Here is a 16,849-nt window from a genome sequence, read left to right on the forward strand (position 1 = left end):
ATAAGTCACAAAGTATTTATCAAACTGACTAGAATAGCCTTTAATAATACACTCGCAACAGAAAAACCATCTTATTTATGAGACTGATATTGGACGTTTTAAAAACCGTCTTATTTAGGAGACTGATATGAGACGTTTTGATAAATGTCTTATTAAGATTTGAAACGACTTACTTGGCAGTATATTCTTCAATTACCACATTATAATAATTTAAAAGAGAAAAATACATACACATATATTTAATAACACTATAATTAATATAATATAGATAAATAATATTCAATATCTCATAAATAAGTATTGTCAAATAATAACTCATACATAAGTGTACTCTAAATTTAAACTTGCTCATCAACTGTTTGTGCTAACATTGAGCCTAACTAAGTATATAACTTGATGAAGTCTATGAAAGGGCAAATACAACTTGATGAAGTCCATGATCTTGTTGGTCTCCAGATCGATCTTGATGGTGTCGTTGGCCTTGATGAGAGGGTCGGGGTAGCGGATGGTGCGGTCGTCGTAGGTGTTCAGGTAGGGGATGACTTTCTGGCCAAACTGAACAGACCTCACCTTGCAGAGCTTGAACTGCACACAAACCAATACATAAGTGTGGTTCTTGAAAGACAATTGATCCTTGAAAGACAATTGACCGCAACAGCCATTTCATCCATCATATCATGCCATTCTCGCTTGTGGGAAATTGGAGGATACATGCTTTATAGAATACTTGGATCCACTGTACAGATTGATACTTTTCTCCTATGCTCAGGGGATAGATCCAATTGAGCACTATGAAAAGCCATGTCGCGCAAACCTGCGCCATTTCAAAATTAAGCAAGGTAGAAGCAAGCATACGAAAAACTGAAAATTGGAGCATTGCTACTATTTGCACATAGTAATAAGTCAAGAGAATAACAGAGGTAAATATTCGTCTGCAGTTCGTGTAGTAAGCAAGAATATTTTCTTGAGACCAAGGGATAATGTCATCTTTTTGATGTAATCTGAAGAATGACAACCACCAAGAGTAACCAAAAAAAGGATGATTGAACCATCTCTTTCAACAACATAGAATGATTCTAACGCTTCAAGAAACTGAATTATTGCAGTCATGAAACCTTCCATTACAACCTTGTTTCTGCACAAACATGACATCAACTTTTATCTATTCTTTGGCAGCAAAGAGATGGAAAAGCAGGTTTCCCCCACCCCCATAGCTTTCTGTTTTGTCCCTTGTCCTAGTAATTCGGTATACTTTCGTACACCTTTCCTAAAACACCAAAACTATTATTGAACCTGTTAAACTGCACAGGTTGGTACTATATGCATATCATTTTTAGAGAGTTGACACATCATGAATTCTGCTATCTACTATCTTACATCATTGCAAATAAAATACATACTGGGTGTTTCTAATTCCTTGTAGAAGGGAACATGACAACCCTTAAGCTGAAAGAGCCCAACATCTTAAACAAATTCATGATCTCCAGGAACATACAACTGAGAAAAATAAAGCCAGCTCATTGCAATAGAGGAACAAGTATTATTTGATAATCATTTCTGTTCCACTTTTTTATATAGTCTATGTCATGTCTCCATGCTTATACTGTCAGTGCCAAATCGAATTTTATAAGGTAAGTTAGCATTTTATTTCAAACCCAACATTATATGGTAAGTGTACTGTCTTAATTGGCACGACCTCTCTGATAAAAGCTTGTGTACCTTTTAATTTTCAAATCACTGGCAATGCAAGCTGCCTGAATGCCAGAAAGCATGGGAAGTCAAAAAGCATTTTATCTGTTTTATTTTAGCACAATGCATTCAAGTTAGAAGAACAAAGAAAGCATAATTTCCCAATTATGAAGTCATTAGTCTGATCTCATTACACAGCATTGGCATGGTTTTCCTCAGTATTTCAATACATAATGGAGCATACCTTTAAGGTGTAGACCGAGGTGGTCGTTGTTTCGCAACAATCACGCGCTCAGGGTCACGTACCTGTTAATGAGATAAATCATATTGCTAGTTAATTTTTTTCATATGCAGAGGAAGCTGGTAGCTACTGTCATTGTTTCTGCATTAGCCAACAATAACATTGGTTCTCTCTTTTGTTGTATCATACCGTAGTTGCTAAGATGATTAAACCTCAGTTTGCAATGCTGTGTCTAGACTCCAGACCTCATGCTGATGCAAAGTTCACAACTTCTTTACCATCAACAATCAACAATCGTATGTGGTCCAACGGCACTGTATAAAAGAAAAATAGAAGGGTTAATTCTGATCCTCAGAAGATCATATATGATGCAATCATAACTACTTAACATGGTAAACGATTATAATCCATACTGCATGAATATTTGTAACACAACCAGAAATGCGTGAAGAAAAATTCTGGTGAATCAAATAATATACACATATAACTGAAGCAGATTTCAGGGGATATTCAGCAAAAAGAATATTCCATATATAGCAGTGTCTTCAAATAGAGCACTGCTCTATCACAAGGGAAGTTCAAGAGCTATTCCTATAACTACAGACTAGGAGAGCATATCATTGATGAAATTGCTGTTTTATTAGTGCAATGCATCCTAAGAAACAACATTACACTGGCTATATACATACAGCAGCACATTTTAGGTGCTTTGATGATCATACTGATATCAGAGAAGAGAGAATACAATCCAAGAAGCATGTAGCCATGTAAGCATTTGGGTAGCAAGGGTAAATGATATTCTATGTGGTTCAAGGTGTCCCTTGCTGGTTAATCACGAGTACATGGTTTAAATGTCATATAATCTAGCGAGTAAATGTTCAAGATTAATAGGTCCCCACACATGGCACTATTAAGTTAAGTGAAACTAGTATAAGAATTGCACCAACACTCCCACAGTTTCAAGAGTGAGACCATCCGGTTAATCCATATATGAAATGATATGTAGGATTACTCATGCAACAACAACCACAATGTACCCTAGGTAACTGTGAACTTACTTTAAGAAAAAAATCCTTTATAGACTGCTAAAGTTCCAACAATGCGTCAACTGCTAGTTTGAACAAAAAATTCTGGTACAACTCCATCAGAAACCAAGTTGTAGTGCAAACCTTTCCAATGTTGGAGCATCTATTGTGGCCCCCTCCTTGATTGGAGGGCATAGCAGCTCTGGCTCCCACTCATCACATAGCTCATCAATCTCCTACAGAGACAAAATGCTGGCATTCAGTGACATGCTTCATGAAGAGACGACAAGAACGATACCTTCCACTATCAAGAATTATCTGGTTCTAGTAGTTACAAACGATAAGAACAGCTGACCTTTTCAGTGAGTGGCTTCTTTGGTGGTTTGTAGCTCTTCCTGGAGAGCTGGAACACTATGACTGCAATAAGAAGCCCTTCCACGACCAAGTGACTTGAAAAATCCCGTGGCCACTGCGTGTGAGACACTAAAACTGCCGACCCATCTTGTGAACACACAAAGAAAGAGGGACTACCATCAATATGGACCCCAAAGACGACTGCGCGGGCAAGGGGGCCATTGAAGGCAGCTGAGACACGGGCGAGCACCGCCGCTGTGGCATTCACACACTGCTAATTAATCTAGGACAGAGTATGCTGTGGCATTCACACACTGCTAATTAATCTAGGACAGAGTATATGGATCCTACACATTGGTGTCACAAACACACGTGGTTCATACCATAGAGCGATGGAGCTCCCAGTCCCAAACCCAAAGGAAGCTGGCACGATTCCCTCACACGGTAGACACAATATCTACAGAAAACATGGCTCATCGTCATAGAGCATCACATCAAAATCCCATGAAATGTTGCGAAAGCAACCATGATTAACGGCTCACCTATTAAACCTAACACCTGACGGGCGCTGCACAAATTTCACTTCTCTTTTCTTCGTCCAACAGACTTCTGAAATCTCTCACCTACAACCACATGTTTGTTGGGGAATGACAGCAAGCTCTGGCCGATGCTGGGGGTAAGCGACCACCAAAGAAACTCGGCCGGCGGCTAGATGAAGTTTGCAGGGGAGCTCGCCATGGAAGAAACCCCTGCGCACAGATCAGAGGGGGGGCGAGCTAGAGCTGGGCGACGCCATGGAGAGGGGCAGGGAGCCGGACACGCCAGGGAGCCGTTACGGCTCGAAGGAGATCGAGCAGGGAGGATAGGGCTAAGCGCGGCTGGGGAAGGAGCGCAGGGGCTGTGCGGTTCGACGAGGCCGTGGCCTGGGTGAGCTCACGGCTGGAGCAGGGACGGCCAAAGGAGAATGGCACTGGCTTGGAATGACCATCGGAACGGCACTGGCCTGGTGCTCCACGGAACGGCAGGGAGGCGGCGGCTTGGGGAGAGAAAGAGACGTGAGGGAGAAGGGAATTTGGGAGGGGCAGCAGGTGTGAGATTTCCAGAGATCTCTTAACAGGACTTTTCCAGAGATTTCTTATCATGAGGAAGGGAGTACGGCTGGAAATAAAAGAACAGAATACAATGGGAGGATAAGGATAACAGATATTTCCACATTTATTTTCTATTTAATTAATACACATTCTTCTCCTCCACGGTTTGCATTTCTAAAACAACAATCTTGATCGTAATATCAGGGCTTAATTTGATTAGATTTTAAATCACAAGAATTTGAATAATTCGAATTTTTAATCAGTCACATGCCAGACTGAATTAGACCGGCACGAGTCATAAAAACATTTTTTATTCGCGCTTCGAACGTTTGATTACTCTGCTGGACAAACAATGCAATTATAAACCTTGTGCACGATCTCTTGAATTCTAATAAATTTGTTTGGGACAAAATCGGAGGACTAGACGAAGTTTCTAAATTTGTATTTGCACAATTAATGGATTTTAAATAATCACCAGATTCACCAATCTCCCGAACAAATTTGTTCAGACCTCGTGAGCAGTTAGAACAGGCCGGATAGACAGAGACGAAAAAGATATCAAAATTTTTGATAGGTGAATATTAGAACCTAGAGACCGTTATTATTGTCGATATTCTGTGCTTAAGTCCATAAGCACAGTTTAACGGGAGGTAAACACCAGGGGTGTTACAGAGCCCATAGGGATTGCAGTTTTAAGAAAGTATACTAGCCGAATTCATTATTTACTACATTTTTTCATAGTACGTTTTACAAAAAAAATATCATATAAAAACGGTTTATATTTAGAAGTATCTAGTATAGCCACTAACATCTAAGACAGTTCTTATAGTCTAGACGACTCTAATAATATCTTTATTTGAGATGGTTTCATATACAAAAGTGTCTAATATACTAACCAGAATCTAAGACAATTCTTGCATTCTTAATGACTCAAAAGGTATATTTATTTAAGACGTTTTTCAATAACAATCTGTCTTAAATCAATATAAGACATTTCTTACGATATAACTGTCTCAAAATACTTCTTTATTAAAGACATATCTCAAACGAACCGTCTTATCTTACTTATCACCATATGATAAACGACGCTTCTATAAAATGCACTGATATCCATCTTAAAATGTGTGTCTTAAATGAGCATATCTCTAGTAGTGCTTGTATTGATACCAACAAGTAGTTCTTTATAAATTTCATCTCTAACTCTGTCGGAGAGGGAATTCTCCGGCCGGGTGGCGGAACGCACCCGCCCTAAATCCTAAGATGAGGAGGGGCCTAAGCGTTTTGCCTGTCAGCTAGATGGACGATGAACACAAGAACACACAAGGGTTTTAGAGTGGTTCGGGCCGCCGGAGCGTAATACCCTACTCCATTATGTGTTGTATTGAGCTTGAGAGCTTGTATGAACTTGTGAGTTTGAGTGAGTGTGTGAGCTTGAGCCTAAGTTGGGTCTGCCTTGTAACGTCGTGTGCGCTCCCTTTTATAGCTCAAGGGGGGCACGTACAAGGGTGCTGAGCCCCGACATGTGGGCCCAGGGGCAAAACAGAGGGAATACATATAGAAGTATCCAATGCTAGTGTCGCCCAGAAGATCTCCGAGCGCCATAATATCTGTAGTCCATATAGTATTAATATATCGCGGCTGCCTCTTCGGTAACGCGCGAGTAATGATGAGCACAGTGTATGCCGCAGCACGGGCGTACTGCCTGCCAACGGAATGAACAGGCACGCCTCTAGAAGGATGGCCTGGTCGCCGCCTGCCAGCGGAGTGGACAGGGCACATTAAATGCTGAGGCGGCACATCGCCTGCCAGTGGAATGGACAGGGCTCATTAAATGCCGAGGCGGCACATCACCTGCCAATGGAATTGACAGGCGGTGTGCCTTATCCGCAATAAATGTAGAGGCCGCTCAGCCCAGAGGCCTTACGTCAGGCTCCGCCCGTTGGCTTACGTCACGGGCAGTAGGCCACGTGGCATCATTGGGTCTCCGCATGAGCGGGGAGCAGAATCGTACACGGTAAGGTCCGGACGTGTGTCGGCTCCGGACCCCCGCCTGATCTTGATTAAGGCCTAGGTATTCTTTGTCCTAGTATCCCGGGACCCTGCTGAGAGTGGCCCGGACCCCACACAGAGGGGTTCGGACCCCATCCTAGGGGTTCGGCTTGCGCCCGCGGAGGTCCCGGACCTTATCCGGAGGTCCGGTCCGCATATATAGGGGTCCGGCACCTTCCCATGGGGGTCCGGACCCACTGTTGATACCTTGGGGTATATCGTCTTCTCTGGCCACGTGGTGGCCCCGGAGTCGTCCACATGGTGGGGTCGGGTGTTGTTTACCACGCGACTAGAGATAGCCGCGCGGGCACCGTGCCTTCATACTGTAGTAAGGGGTACCCCTGTTTCAGGGTACCGACAGTGGCCCCCGGGCCCACCTCAGGGGAGGATACGAGCCTGTAGGTGGGGCCAAAGCTTGATTGGCGATTGGCGCGCCGCTTCCGTGTGCTTGCTGACGTAATCACTGCCAGCCCGCCTTCGGTCACGCCAACTGCCACGTCTATCCCCGCGGCTGACTGACCCGCGGCCCCCACGCATGATGGTTTCGCCGGGCCACGCGCAAGGCGCCTCGATACTGCTGCATCAGTTTAAAAATTTACCTTCTCTGTCTTCTGCGGCGACCCCGAGGAGGCGTGTCACTGGCGCGAGCGGCGGTTCGCTCTTTTTGCACTCAGAAACCAACGCCTGAGGAGTATGACTCGTGGGCCCAGGCCCCCGTGTCAGTGACTGGGCTGTTGTTTTCGGCGGAGATGAAGAGGCGCACTACCGTGGGCGGCGGTTCGCTCCTCGCGTGGCGGTTCACCTTCTTCGCACCCGGAGTCCCGCACATCGGCTGTATGACTTGTGGGCCTAGGCCCCCGTGTCATAGGCTGGGCTGCTTTGGTGCGCGTTGGGCAAGATTTCCTGCGGCGTCTCGGGGCGCGAGCGGGAGAGCCTTCCTTGAAAAGGGATTCACCCCGTGTGCAGCAGTTACGCTTTCGCATTCTCTCCAACTGCTACGCCCTTTCGCCTTCGAGCTCTCTGCGCCCCATTGCATTTGCGCTCCTCTGCTTTCCGCCGCCGCTGGCACCATGACTTCGCTTGGCCAACCCGACCACTTCCAGACCAAGGCGACGCTTAATGTGGTGCGCCACCTGCTTGGATGGAGCGCGCCGGCGCTCGCCGGGAGGATCCGCGCTGGCGCCGTTCCCCTCGGTGACCTCGCCGTCGGGGAGTTCGTTTTGTTCACTTCCTACATCTCCTGCGGGTTGGCGTTGCCGATCTCGCCTTTCTTCCTGTTGTTGTTGGAGGAGTTCGGCCTCCAGCTTGAGCACCTCACCCCCACTCCATCCTCCAGGTGGCCGTCTTCGCCCACCTGTGCGAGATGTTCGTGGGGGTGGCGCCCTGCACCTTCATCTTCCGCCATTTCTTTGTGCTGGTGAAGTCGGGGAAGGCGAAGGACCACCTCGGTGCCTACTACTTCCAAACAAGGCCGGATTTGGCCGGCGCCTAGATCCCCTCCCTTGGCGGTGCAAGGTGGGAGAACTGGCACGACGAGTGGGTGATCGCTAGCGCGGAGGCCAACGACCGCCTCGCCCTGCTGAGCGACGGGCCAAGACTTGACCGGAAGTAGTGGAGGGCCAAGCCATCCCTGGCGCCGGAGTTCCAACTCGTACTAGATAGGATCAAGAGTTTGGTGGCTGGCGGTCTGACGTTGATGCACGTGGTCGGAGACTTCCTGAAGCGCCGGATTGTGCCACTGCAGCAGAGGGCACATCTATGTTGCTGGTTCATCGGCTCAAACGATATCGACCGGATCCAGCGCTGGCCGGGGACCGACCTGTCCTGGGAGGAGCTGGAGGTTCTGGTGAGTCCTTCGTCCCTAAGTCTCTAATCCTCCTCGAGGGCATCCTTGCGCTCTGCGACGACGCAGGGTTGAGGATGGTGATTTTGGCCACGCTGCCGACCCTCGACGAGCGCGGCGTCGCGGTTCGCCAGATCGGCGGTCGGGACCCCCATCGTGGGATCCGGATCTTCGATGCGCTGGCTGGAGGCCCCTAGATTATCGGCGTGGCCCCCAGCGTCCCTGCCAGAGCTTCCCACGCCTCCGCTGCGGCCCCCCGCCCCTTGGACAAGGGCAAAGGGGCTGCAAGCAGCTCCTCTGCCCCAGGCGGCGCCGAGGTGTCGGAGGAGGAGAGGAGACGTCGGCTGCGCCGCGCCGACGGATCGTTTGTTTCGGACCCCCCCCCCGTTGGGGCTGAGGAGGCCGGCTCCCAGAAGCATCAGAGGACTGCTGGCGGGGCCGAGGAGACCGGCTCTTAGGCCCAGGGTGCGTAGAGGCGCGCTAGTCCTCCGCCACCACAGCCATCGGGTCCGTCGCCACCACAACCACCACCACCGTCGGGCCCGCCGCCTCCAACAGCACCTGGGGATGATCTCCCCCAGGGGCACCACCACCAACAGCAACAACAGCAGCAACAGAAGCAGCGGTCGCCCCGCTTCCAGGGCCACTGGAAGGTCCAGGGTCCCAAGTGAGTGGAGCCCCTTTCTTTTTGATTAGTCTATTTAACATGCCAACAGGTTTTAACCCATCCTTTGCTCGTCAGGGCTTCATCCCCCTCTGCTCCCAAGGTCGTGCCTCCCCCACCCTCGGCTGCTGCCGCCGAGACAGCGCCACCGGGCCCCCAGGCCCCTGCTGGGGGTCCGACAGCAGTGGCGCCAACGCCAAGCGGTGCCGCAGCAGCAGAGGGGGTCCCCACTGCTCCGACGGCTGCCACAGCCTCTACGACAGTGATGTCGTCGAGTACACCATCGGCAGCGGCAGAGGAGGCCCCAGCTGCGCCCACCCCCGCCATCGAGGTTGATGTGGGGGGCGCGTCCAGCTCTGTCCCGCCGCCCACTCCGGAGGAGACGGAGGTGATCTTTGGGCGGCGACTTTGGTCCGGCGCCGAGCCAGAAGCAACGCCGATTCCCCTCCCCTGGATGTTGTCTCGTGCCCATCAGGCTCTACACGAGACTGAGGCAGCGATCCTGTGGGAGTGGGAGGCGCTGGAGGCCGAACACTAGCGTCTAAGTGACTGACATACCCAGTTGGAGGAGCGCACCAAGGCGGTGTCCCGCCAGTTCGCCTTCGAGCGGTCCAAGCTTGAGCGGGACCGCAAGGACTACAAGAAGGACCTCCAGAAGGTGTATGCCCGGGAGCTGGAGGTGACCCGGAAGGAGAAGAAGCTGGCTAAGAAGGAGGAGCACCTGGACCAGAGGGAGGAGGTCATCCCGGAGCTCCAGGCGAAGCTGAATGCCTTCAACAAGATGCTGGAGGAGCAGCGGGTACAGTAGACCGAGGATGTGGAGAGCCTACAAAGGGTGCAGCAGGGGCTCGATGACAGGGCCAGAAGCCTTGCCCTGGCCGAAGAGAACCTCAAGGAGAAGGATGCTTCCCTGTATAAGTGGGCGACGAACCTCGCTTGGTGGGAGAAGGACCTCGTCTTTAGGGAGGAAATGTTTGAGAGGCGGGAGAAGCTGTTGGCCGATCATGAGCTCGAGGCGGATGAGAAGGGGCGGGCGCTGGAGGAGAAGGAGCGGACGCTGGGGGAGCGGGTTCGCCAGTTCAAGGCGGCGCAGGCGGCACAGATAGCACCGGGCCCTCAGGTGGTGGAGGTGATGAGGAAGACACTTGAGGATCTCCAGGCGGAGCAGCGCGCCGGGGTCCAGTGCATCACCGCATGGGCCGGCGAGGCGAGCACTGCACTGGTGCTGCTAGGAGTGAGTCCCATCCCGGTGTCGCAGCCGCCGACGTCCATCTCCGACGCGCTCCCGGTGCTGGACTCCACCGCCGACCGCCTCCGATGCCTGGACCATATCCTGGGCGCCCGCCTGGAGGCCGAGGGCGGCAGACTCTACCAGGCGGTAGTCGAGTACATCTTGACGTGCTTCCGGAGCCACGACCCGGCCATATCCTTGGAGCCAGTGATCGCTGGTCCGGTGGTCGACACTGAAGACGCTGACCAAGAGGGCATTAAAGACGCCGTGGAGCTGGTGGCCGAGCGCTTCCAGCGGGATCCTGCTGATGACGAGTAGCCGAATCACAGAGAGAAGGCAAGGGTCCCGCTGGGAAGCGGCTTGTAATATTTTTTGGTCTTGTAAGATACTTTTGGGAAGTATTAATCTAACAGTGACAAAACTTGTCTATATGCTATCTGTCTTTGCTGTGTGCGTTGTTACCAACTTCTCCCTGGTACATGCCCCCCTGGGATGTAGGCTCAACGTGTCGAGTCTGGATGCCAGTATACTTAGGAAAGAATTGGTGACCTGGCCCCTAGGAGGCAGTCTCGACTAGGACCTGGACCTGCACACAGCCTTGGCTAGGAAGCTTTAGTAGTGCACCCATAGGACCCACTAACTGGTATCTTTTATCCTTTGATTCACGCAACAGGACCTGCAGGACTTAGACCGGGAAGCCAATCCGCGTGTCCGGACCCCCTGGATTACAGTTCCAAATACTAGGGTACCTATCACAGAGCGGTGGAGCGTGTAGGCTTAGGGTACGGAACCAAGCTAAATGGCTACATAGCTCCGGACCACCCCAGGAGACAAGTACCTGTTCTCTAGAACTGGCCCCCAGGCTGTCGGACCCCCCTACTGAGGGATCCCAAACTGCAAGCCTGGCTACTCAATTCGGATGTCATTATACCAGCAAGGGTGGGAACTGTATGGGTGGGTTAGATAAACGATGCTCGTAAATTGAAGCAAAAATAAGACCATCAGAAAAACAAATCTGGGGGCGAATCTTCTCTTTATAACTTGATATTCATGAGTGTAGGCCAACAGACCGGGTTTATGAGGGCGGACCTCACCGGGCTGGCGTACATATATGTGCAACTTAGTTACAAAGGAAGAAAATTGAATCCCCAGGCTTGTTTCTATGGGAAAAACTTACGGAGACGCTCTATGTTCTAGGGATTGGGAAGAGGCTCTCCTTAAGTTGTAGCAAGGAGGACACACCCGGGTCGGCATATTTCTGTCACCTTGAAGGGTCCTTCCCAGCTGGGGGAGAGTTTGTGGAGCCCTTCTCGGTTCAGTACTCGCCTTAGGACCAGGTCCCCGACCCGGAGCTCCCTACTATGCACGAACTGCTAGTGGTAACGCCTGAGTGCTTGGTTGTACCGTGCATTTCGGATTGCTGCTTGCCATCTGTGCTCGTCGATGAAGTCCACGTCCTCACGTCATAGTTGTTCCTACATAGACTCATCGAAAGCCTAGACCTGTGGGGAGCCCATGATGATTTCCGGGGGAAGGCAGGCTTCGGCTCCGTAGACCAGGAAGAACGAGGTCTCATCGGTGGCTCGGCTGGGTGTGGTCCGGTTCCCCCACAGCACGGACGGAAGCTCGCTGACCCAATTTGCACCATGCTTTTTCAAGTAGTCATAGTTGCGTGTCTTGAGCCCCGTGAGGATCTCTGCGTTTGCCCTCTCCACTTGGCCGTTGCTCCTTGGGTGAGCCACGGATGCAAAGCAGAGCTGGGTGCCGATGTCCTCGCAATACTCCTGGAAGATCCGACTTGTAAACTGGGTCCCGTTGTCCGTAATGATACGGCTTGGGACCCCAAATCTACAGACGATCGACTTGAGGAAAGCGACAGCAGCACCCTGGGTGATATTAACCACAGGGGTGGCCTCTAGCCACTTTGTGAACTTGTCGATGGCGACGAAGAGGAACCGGTACCCGCCGACGGCCTTGGGGAATGGTCCTAGGATATCCACCCCCCATACAGCGAATGGCCAGAAGGGTGGCATCATCTGCAGAGCCTGAGCTGGTGTGTGTATCTGCTTTGCGTGGAACTGGCACGCCTTGTAGGACTTTACCATCTCAGATGCATCCTGGAGAGCGGTTGGCCAGTAAAAGCCATGCCGGAAGGCCTTACCGACCAGCGTGCGGGATGATGAATGACTTCCGCACTCTCCTCCATGGATCTCCGTGAGCAACTCACGGCCCTCCTCCTGGGTAATGCACCACATGAGAATGCCGTTGGCGCCATGGCGGTAGAGATCCCCTTCCACCACCGCGTAGCATTTAGCCAACCGCACTATGCGCTCTGCGGACACATGGTCTTCAGGAAGGATATTTTCCTTCAAGTAGTCCCGGATCTCGGAGATCCATGCATTGGGACCACTCTGAGATATTGGTTGTGGCGCTAAGGAACTGGCAGGATCTCCTATAGCACACACAGTCTTCAGTGGGTCCTGTAGGTGTGACGCCACCAGGACTGCTAGCTTCGAGGTGCTAGTCTCGCCCCCTTTGCCCAGTTCGGCCGGCTGGGCGGTGGGTCTCAGCAGTCGTCTCTCGAAGATGCCCTCGGGCACGGGAGCCCAAGTTGATGCCCTCACGGAGAGGTCATCTGCCACCGAGTTGTCAGCCCGAGGAACGTGTTGCAGTTACAGGGCAGTGAAGTCCTTTTCTAGCTTCCTTACGTGAAGAAGGTACGCTGCGAGCCTGGGCTCGTTGCAGCTACACTCCCCGCGGACTTGCTTGATGATCAGCTGGGAGTCCCCCTTCACCAGGAGTTGGCGGATGCCTAAGGATAGGGCCGCCGACAAGCTGAAGATCAGTGCTTCGTACTCTGCCATATTGTTGGTGGCCTTGAACTCAAGGTGCACCATGTACTTCACTTGATCTCCGATTGGGTCGATTAGGACCACTCCAGCTCCTCCAACTTGCTGACGGGCGGATCTATCGAAGAAAAGGGTCCAGTGGGGCTCGGTGAAGACCGGACCCCTGGGCTCCGCAGATGTGGGGTCCAAATCGGGATCCAGACCCCCAGGAACGCTCGGGGGAGGCGTCCACTCCATGATGAAGTCAGCCAGGACCTGGCTCTTGATGGCGTGGCGAGGCTGGAAGTCCAGCTGGAACTCTGCGAGCTCTGCGGCCCACTTGGCGATGTTGCCTGTGGCGTTAGAGTTGTGGAGGATGGCCCTCAACGGAAAGGAGGTCACCACCACAACCCTGTGTGCCTAGAAATAGTGGCATAGCTTCCTGGATGCAACAAGCACAGCATAGAGAAGTTTGTGCGTCTCAAGGTACTTGGTCTTCGCCTTGTGGAGGACCTCGCTGACGTAGTAGACCGACCTCTGATCGGTCTGGACCCCGGCAGTTGGTCCTGAGTCCTCAGGTTCCTGGCCTTCTTGCGCTGTCCTTTCTTGCGATGTATAGATACAATGGTTCCCTAGGCTCTGGGGCTACTAGTATTGGTAGGGACACCAGGTGCTGCTTCAACTCCTGGAAGGCTTGTTCCGCCTCTTCGGTCCAAGAGAATGGATCGAACTTCCGCAACAGCTTGAAGAAGGGTAGCGCCCTCTCAGCCAGCCTTGAAATGAAGCGGCTAAGGGCGGATAACGACCCCGTAAGCTTCTGGACGTCCTTAATTCGGGCTGGAGGCCTCATTGCCTCAATCGCCTTGATTTTCTCCAGGTTTGCTTCAATGCCCCGGTACGAAACCAGGAACCCCAGCAACTTCCCCGCGGAGACACCAAAGACGCACTTGTCTAGGTTCAGCTTCGTGCGGGTTGCCCGCAGCCTGTCGAAGACTAGGGTTAAGTCTTCCACTAGGATCGACCCTCTCTTAGTCTTGACCACAATGTCATCGACGTATACCTCTACTCTATCCCTAATCAGGTCCCCGAAAGTCTTACTCATCCCTCGCACAAATGTTGGCAAGGCATTTTTCAGACCGTAAGGCATTACAACATAGCAGTAAAGCCCATCCACTGTTACAAAGGCAGTATGCTTCCTGTCTTCCCTAGACATCTGGATTTGGTGGAAACTAGAGTAAGCATCTAAGAAAGACAAAAGGTCGCACTCGGAGGTAGAATCCATGATTTGACCTATTCGCGGAAGTGGATACGGGTCCTTGGGACAAGCTTTATTAAGGCTGGTGTAGTCGATTGCACATCCGAAGCTTCCCATTTGCCTTGGGGACGATGACTGGGTTGGCCAGCCACACTGGGCGATGAACCTCTTCGATGAAGCCGGTGTCTAGCAACTTCTGGACCTCCTTTCGGATGAAGTCCTGCCGCTCAACGGACTGTCTGCGAGGCTTCTGACTCACCGGCCTGGCGTCAGGGTTGATCTTCAGATGGTGCTCGATCACCTCCCTGGGGATCCCAGGCATCTGCGATGGCTCCCATGCAAAGACGTCGGCATTTGCCTGGAGGAAGGTGACGAGCGCGAGTTCTTATTTCTCCTCCAGATCACCCGCAATGCATGTGGTTTGGGAGGAACCCGCGCTGAGCTGGACGGCCTTGACGGGGACGTCGTCTGCTCCGGATGGCCGCACCTTCGGCACCTTGGTAGGCGCCTTGGTCCCGGAGGTCGAGGGGTTCCTCCCTCCATCGTCTGGGCGAGCAGCTTCTGCTGCTAGGGCGTGCAGCTTTTCCACAGCCGCAAGCGCAGAGGCGCGGTCGCCCTGCACGGTGAGGACCTCGGTCGGAGACGGCATCTTGAGGACCAAATACCCGTAATGGACAATGGCCATGAACCGGTACAGGGCCGGCCTGCCGATGATGGCGTTGAAGGGGAGGTTAACCTCCGCGACATCGAACACGACGTTCTCCGTGCGGGAGTTCTCCTCGGTCCCGAATGTAACCGGGAGTGCGATGCTCCCAAGGGGATACACCGGTTGTGGGCCCACTCCGAAGAATGGGCGAGAGGGTCCCAGCCGGGACCCTGGGATCTGCAGCTGCTTGAATGCAGCATGACTGATGACGTTGAGGTTGGCCCCTCCGTCAATCAGAACATGGTGCAGCCGCATGTTGGCGATGACATGAGCGGTGATGAGCGGTAGTACACCGGCCCCTGCCATGTTTTCGGGGCAGTCGGATGCCCCGAAGGAGATAGTGGTGCTCCTCCACCGCTGATGTGGAGCAGCCTTCAGGACCCTCGGGATCGCCGAAAGGACCTCTCGGCACAGGGACTTGACGTTCCAGCGAGAGGTGAGCTCCCAGCTCCCATCGTACATCACGTACAACTTCTTGCGGCGGTCGTCGTCGTCACCGGAGTTGGAGTCTCCAGTGAAGACGTCCTTGAGGTCCCCCTTAGGTGACTGATACCCAATTTCTCGTTCCCCCACGGCCACTTCGCCGTCGTCGACCCTCTCCTTGCCAGGCCGGCGACGAGATGGGGAGCCATCCTTGGAGGACTGCTCGTGCCGCTCGCTGACGCGTTTCGCGAGCTTGATGATCTCGCAGCACTCCGAGGCGCTGTGCCGACTGTTGGGGTGCACAGGGCATGTGCCGCTGTTGCCTCCCTGCGGCCGGGGGCGCTTGTTGCACTCGCTCCGGCCCCCAGTCGCAGCTACGACAATTGGAGCGGCAGACGGCGGCCTCTCAAGGCCGTGGTTCTTCTTCTTCTTCTTCTTGCCGTCCTGGATGACGGCACCGGAGCCACCCGTCTGGGCGACCCCGATCTATGGTGTCGAGTGCTATGCACGGCCCTCGGCAGCCTTGGCACACTTGTCAGCCAGAGCAAAGAGCGTGGTGATAGTTTCCACGTCGTGCGTGGCCAACTTCTCCAGCATTTTTTCATCACGTACCCCCTAGCGGAAAGCGGTGATGATGGAAGCATCGGAGATATGGGGTATAGTCCCTCGTACCTTGGTGAAGCGGGAGATGAAGGCCCGGAGAGTTTCCCCGGGCTCCTGCCTCAATGCATGGAGGTGAGCCTCCACGCCATGCCGTTGGTAAGCGCTGGCGAAGTTCGCTGTGAACCACGCGCAGAGCTCTTCCCAGGAGTAGATCGATCCTGGGGTGAGGTTCATGAGCCAAGTCTGGGCTGGCCCAGACAAGGCTACATGGAAATATGTTGCCATCATGAAGGTGTGTCCACCTGCTGCCGTAATGGCGGTGACGTACACCTGCAAGAATTCCGACGGGTTTGACGTACCGTCGTTCTTCTCCGGTAGGTGTGGCCGGAACTTGGATGGCCAAGTCGCCCCGCGGAGGTGATCTGCCAGCACGGCGCAGCCCACGCCGGCCAAGGGACACCCACCTGGATCCGGGCGCCCGCTGGGGTCTGCGGTGCAACCGCAGAGAAGTCGTAGTCGAGGTTGTGACCCTCGACGTTTTGTCGGTGCTCACGTGCCCTCTCCAGAGAGATGCGAGCATCCTCGCTCGCACGACTGCGGTTGAGTTCTGCCCGCAGGTCATTAGACCTCTCCAGAGAGACTAGAGCGTCTTTTCCCGCACGTCGGCGGTTGAGCTCTACCCGCAGGTCCTCAGTCGGTGTGGCCCTCACCGAGGGGGAGCGCACTGACGCCGACGCCTCGTGTTGGTGCCGGGATGACCGAGGCCTAGGCCTGGCTGAGCCAGAATGCGCCATGGCGAGTAGGCGGTCGACATCATCACACCACTGCTTCATGGCCCCCGGCGAGG

General features: G+C 52.7%; 1 protein-coding gene across 4 annotated transcripts; it reads right to left on the reverse strand.

The window, feature by feature from the left end:
• Positions 1 to 263: 263 nt before the first annotated feature.
• LOC103647134 (long chain base biosynthesis protein 1b) lies at positions 264 to 4,441 on the reverse strand. 4 transcript variants are annotated; one of them, XR_002749961.2, is made up of 7 exons: positions 3,852 to 4,441; positions 3,693 to 3,766; positions 3,311 to 3,456; positions 3,100 to 3,191; positions 2,120 to 2,244; positions 1,934 to 1,995; positions 264 to 814 (listed from the first exon to the last, which is right to left on the reverse strand). XR_002749961.2 is itself a non-coding variant. In XM_023301658.2 (7 exons), exons 1-5 carry the CDS (start codon positions 3,790 to 3,792, stop codon positions 2,211 to 2,213), a joined length of 399 nt encoding a protein of 132 aa, XP_023157426.1. In that variant the 5' UTR covers positions 3,793 to 4,441; the 3' UTR covers positions 264 to 814; positions 1,934 to 1,995; positions 2,120 to 2,210. The 4 variants fall into 4 exon arrangements, 2 of the variants coding, with proteins under 2 accessions (XP_023157426.1, XP_023157425.1); XM_023301658.2 differs by adding an exon at positions 3,487 to 3,564 and having other exon boundaries at positions 3,311 to 3,405; positions 3,693 to 4,441; XR_004856352.1 differs by having other exon boundaries at positions 3,311 to 3,766; positions 3,852 to 4,409.
• Between the last annotated feature and the right edge of the window lie 12,408 nt (positions 4,442 to 16,849).

Source organism: Zea mays, chromosome 2, assembly GCF_902167145.1.
Source record: "Zea mays cultivar B73 chromosome 2, Zm-B73-REFERENCE-NAM-5.0, whole genome shotgun sequence".
In the NCBI taxonomy this organism is placed as follows: domain Eukaryota; kingdom Viridiplantae; phylum Streptophyta; class Magnoliopsida; order Poales; family Poaceae; genus Zea; species Zea mays.

Excerpts from the sequence above, each read along its gene's own strand:
- LOC103647134 (XM_023301657.2), bottom strand. The coding sequence starts at position 3,792 with ATGACGATGAGCCATGTTTTCTGTAGATATTGTGTCTACCGTGTGAGG. Across the intron at positions 3,565-3,692 it reads GGGAGCTCCATCGCTCTATG|CGGCGGTGCTCGCCCGTGTC; the intron begins GTATGAACCACG and ends TGAATGCCACAG. Across the intron at positions 2,245-3,099 it reads GATGCTCCAACATTGGAAAG|TGCCGTTGGACCACATACGA; the intron begins GTTTGCACTACA and ends TCTTTTATACAG.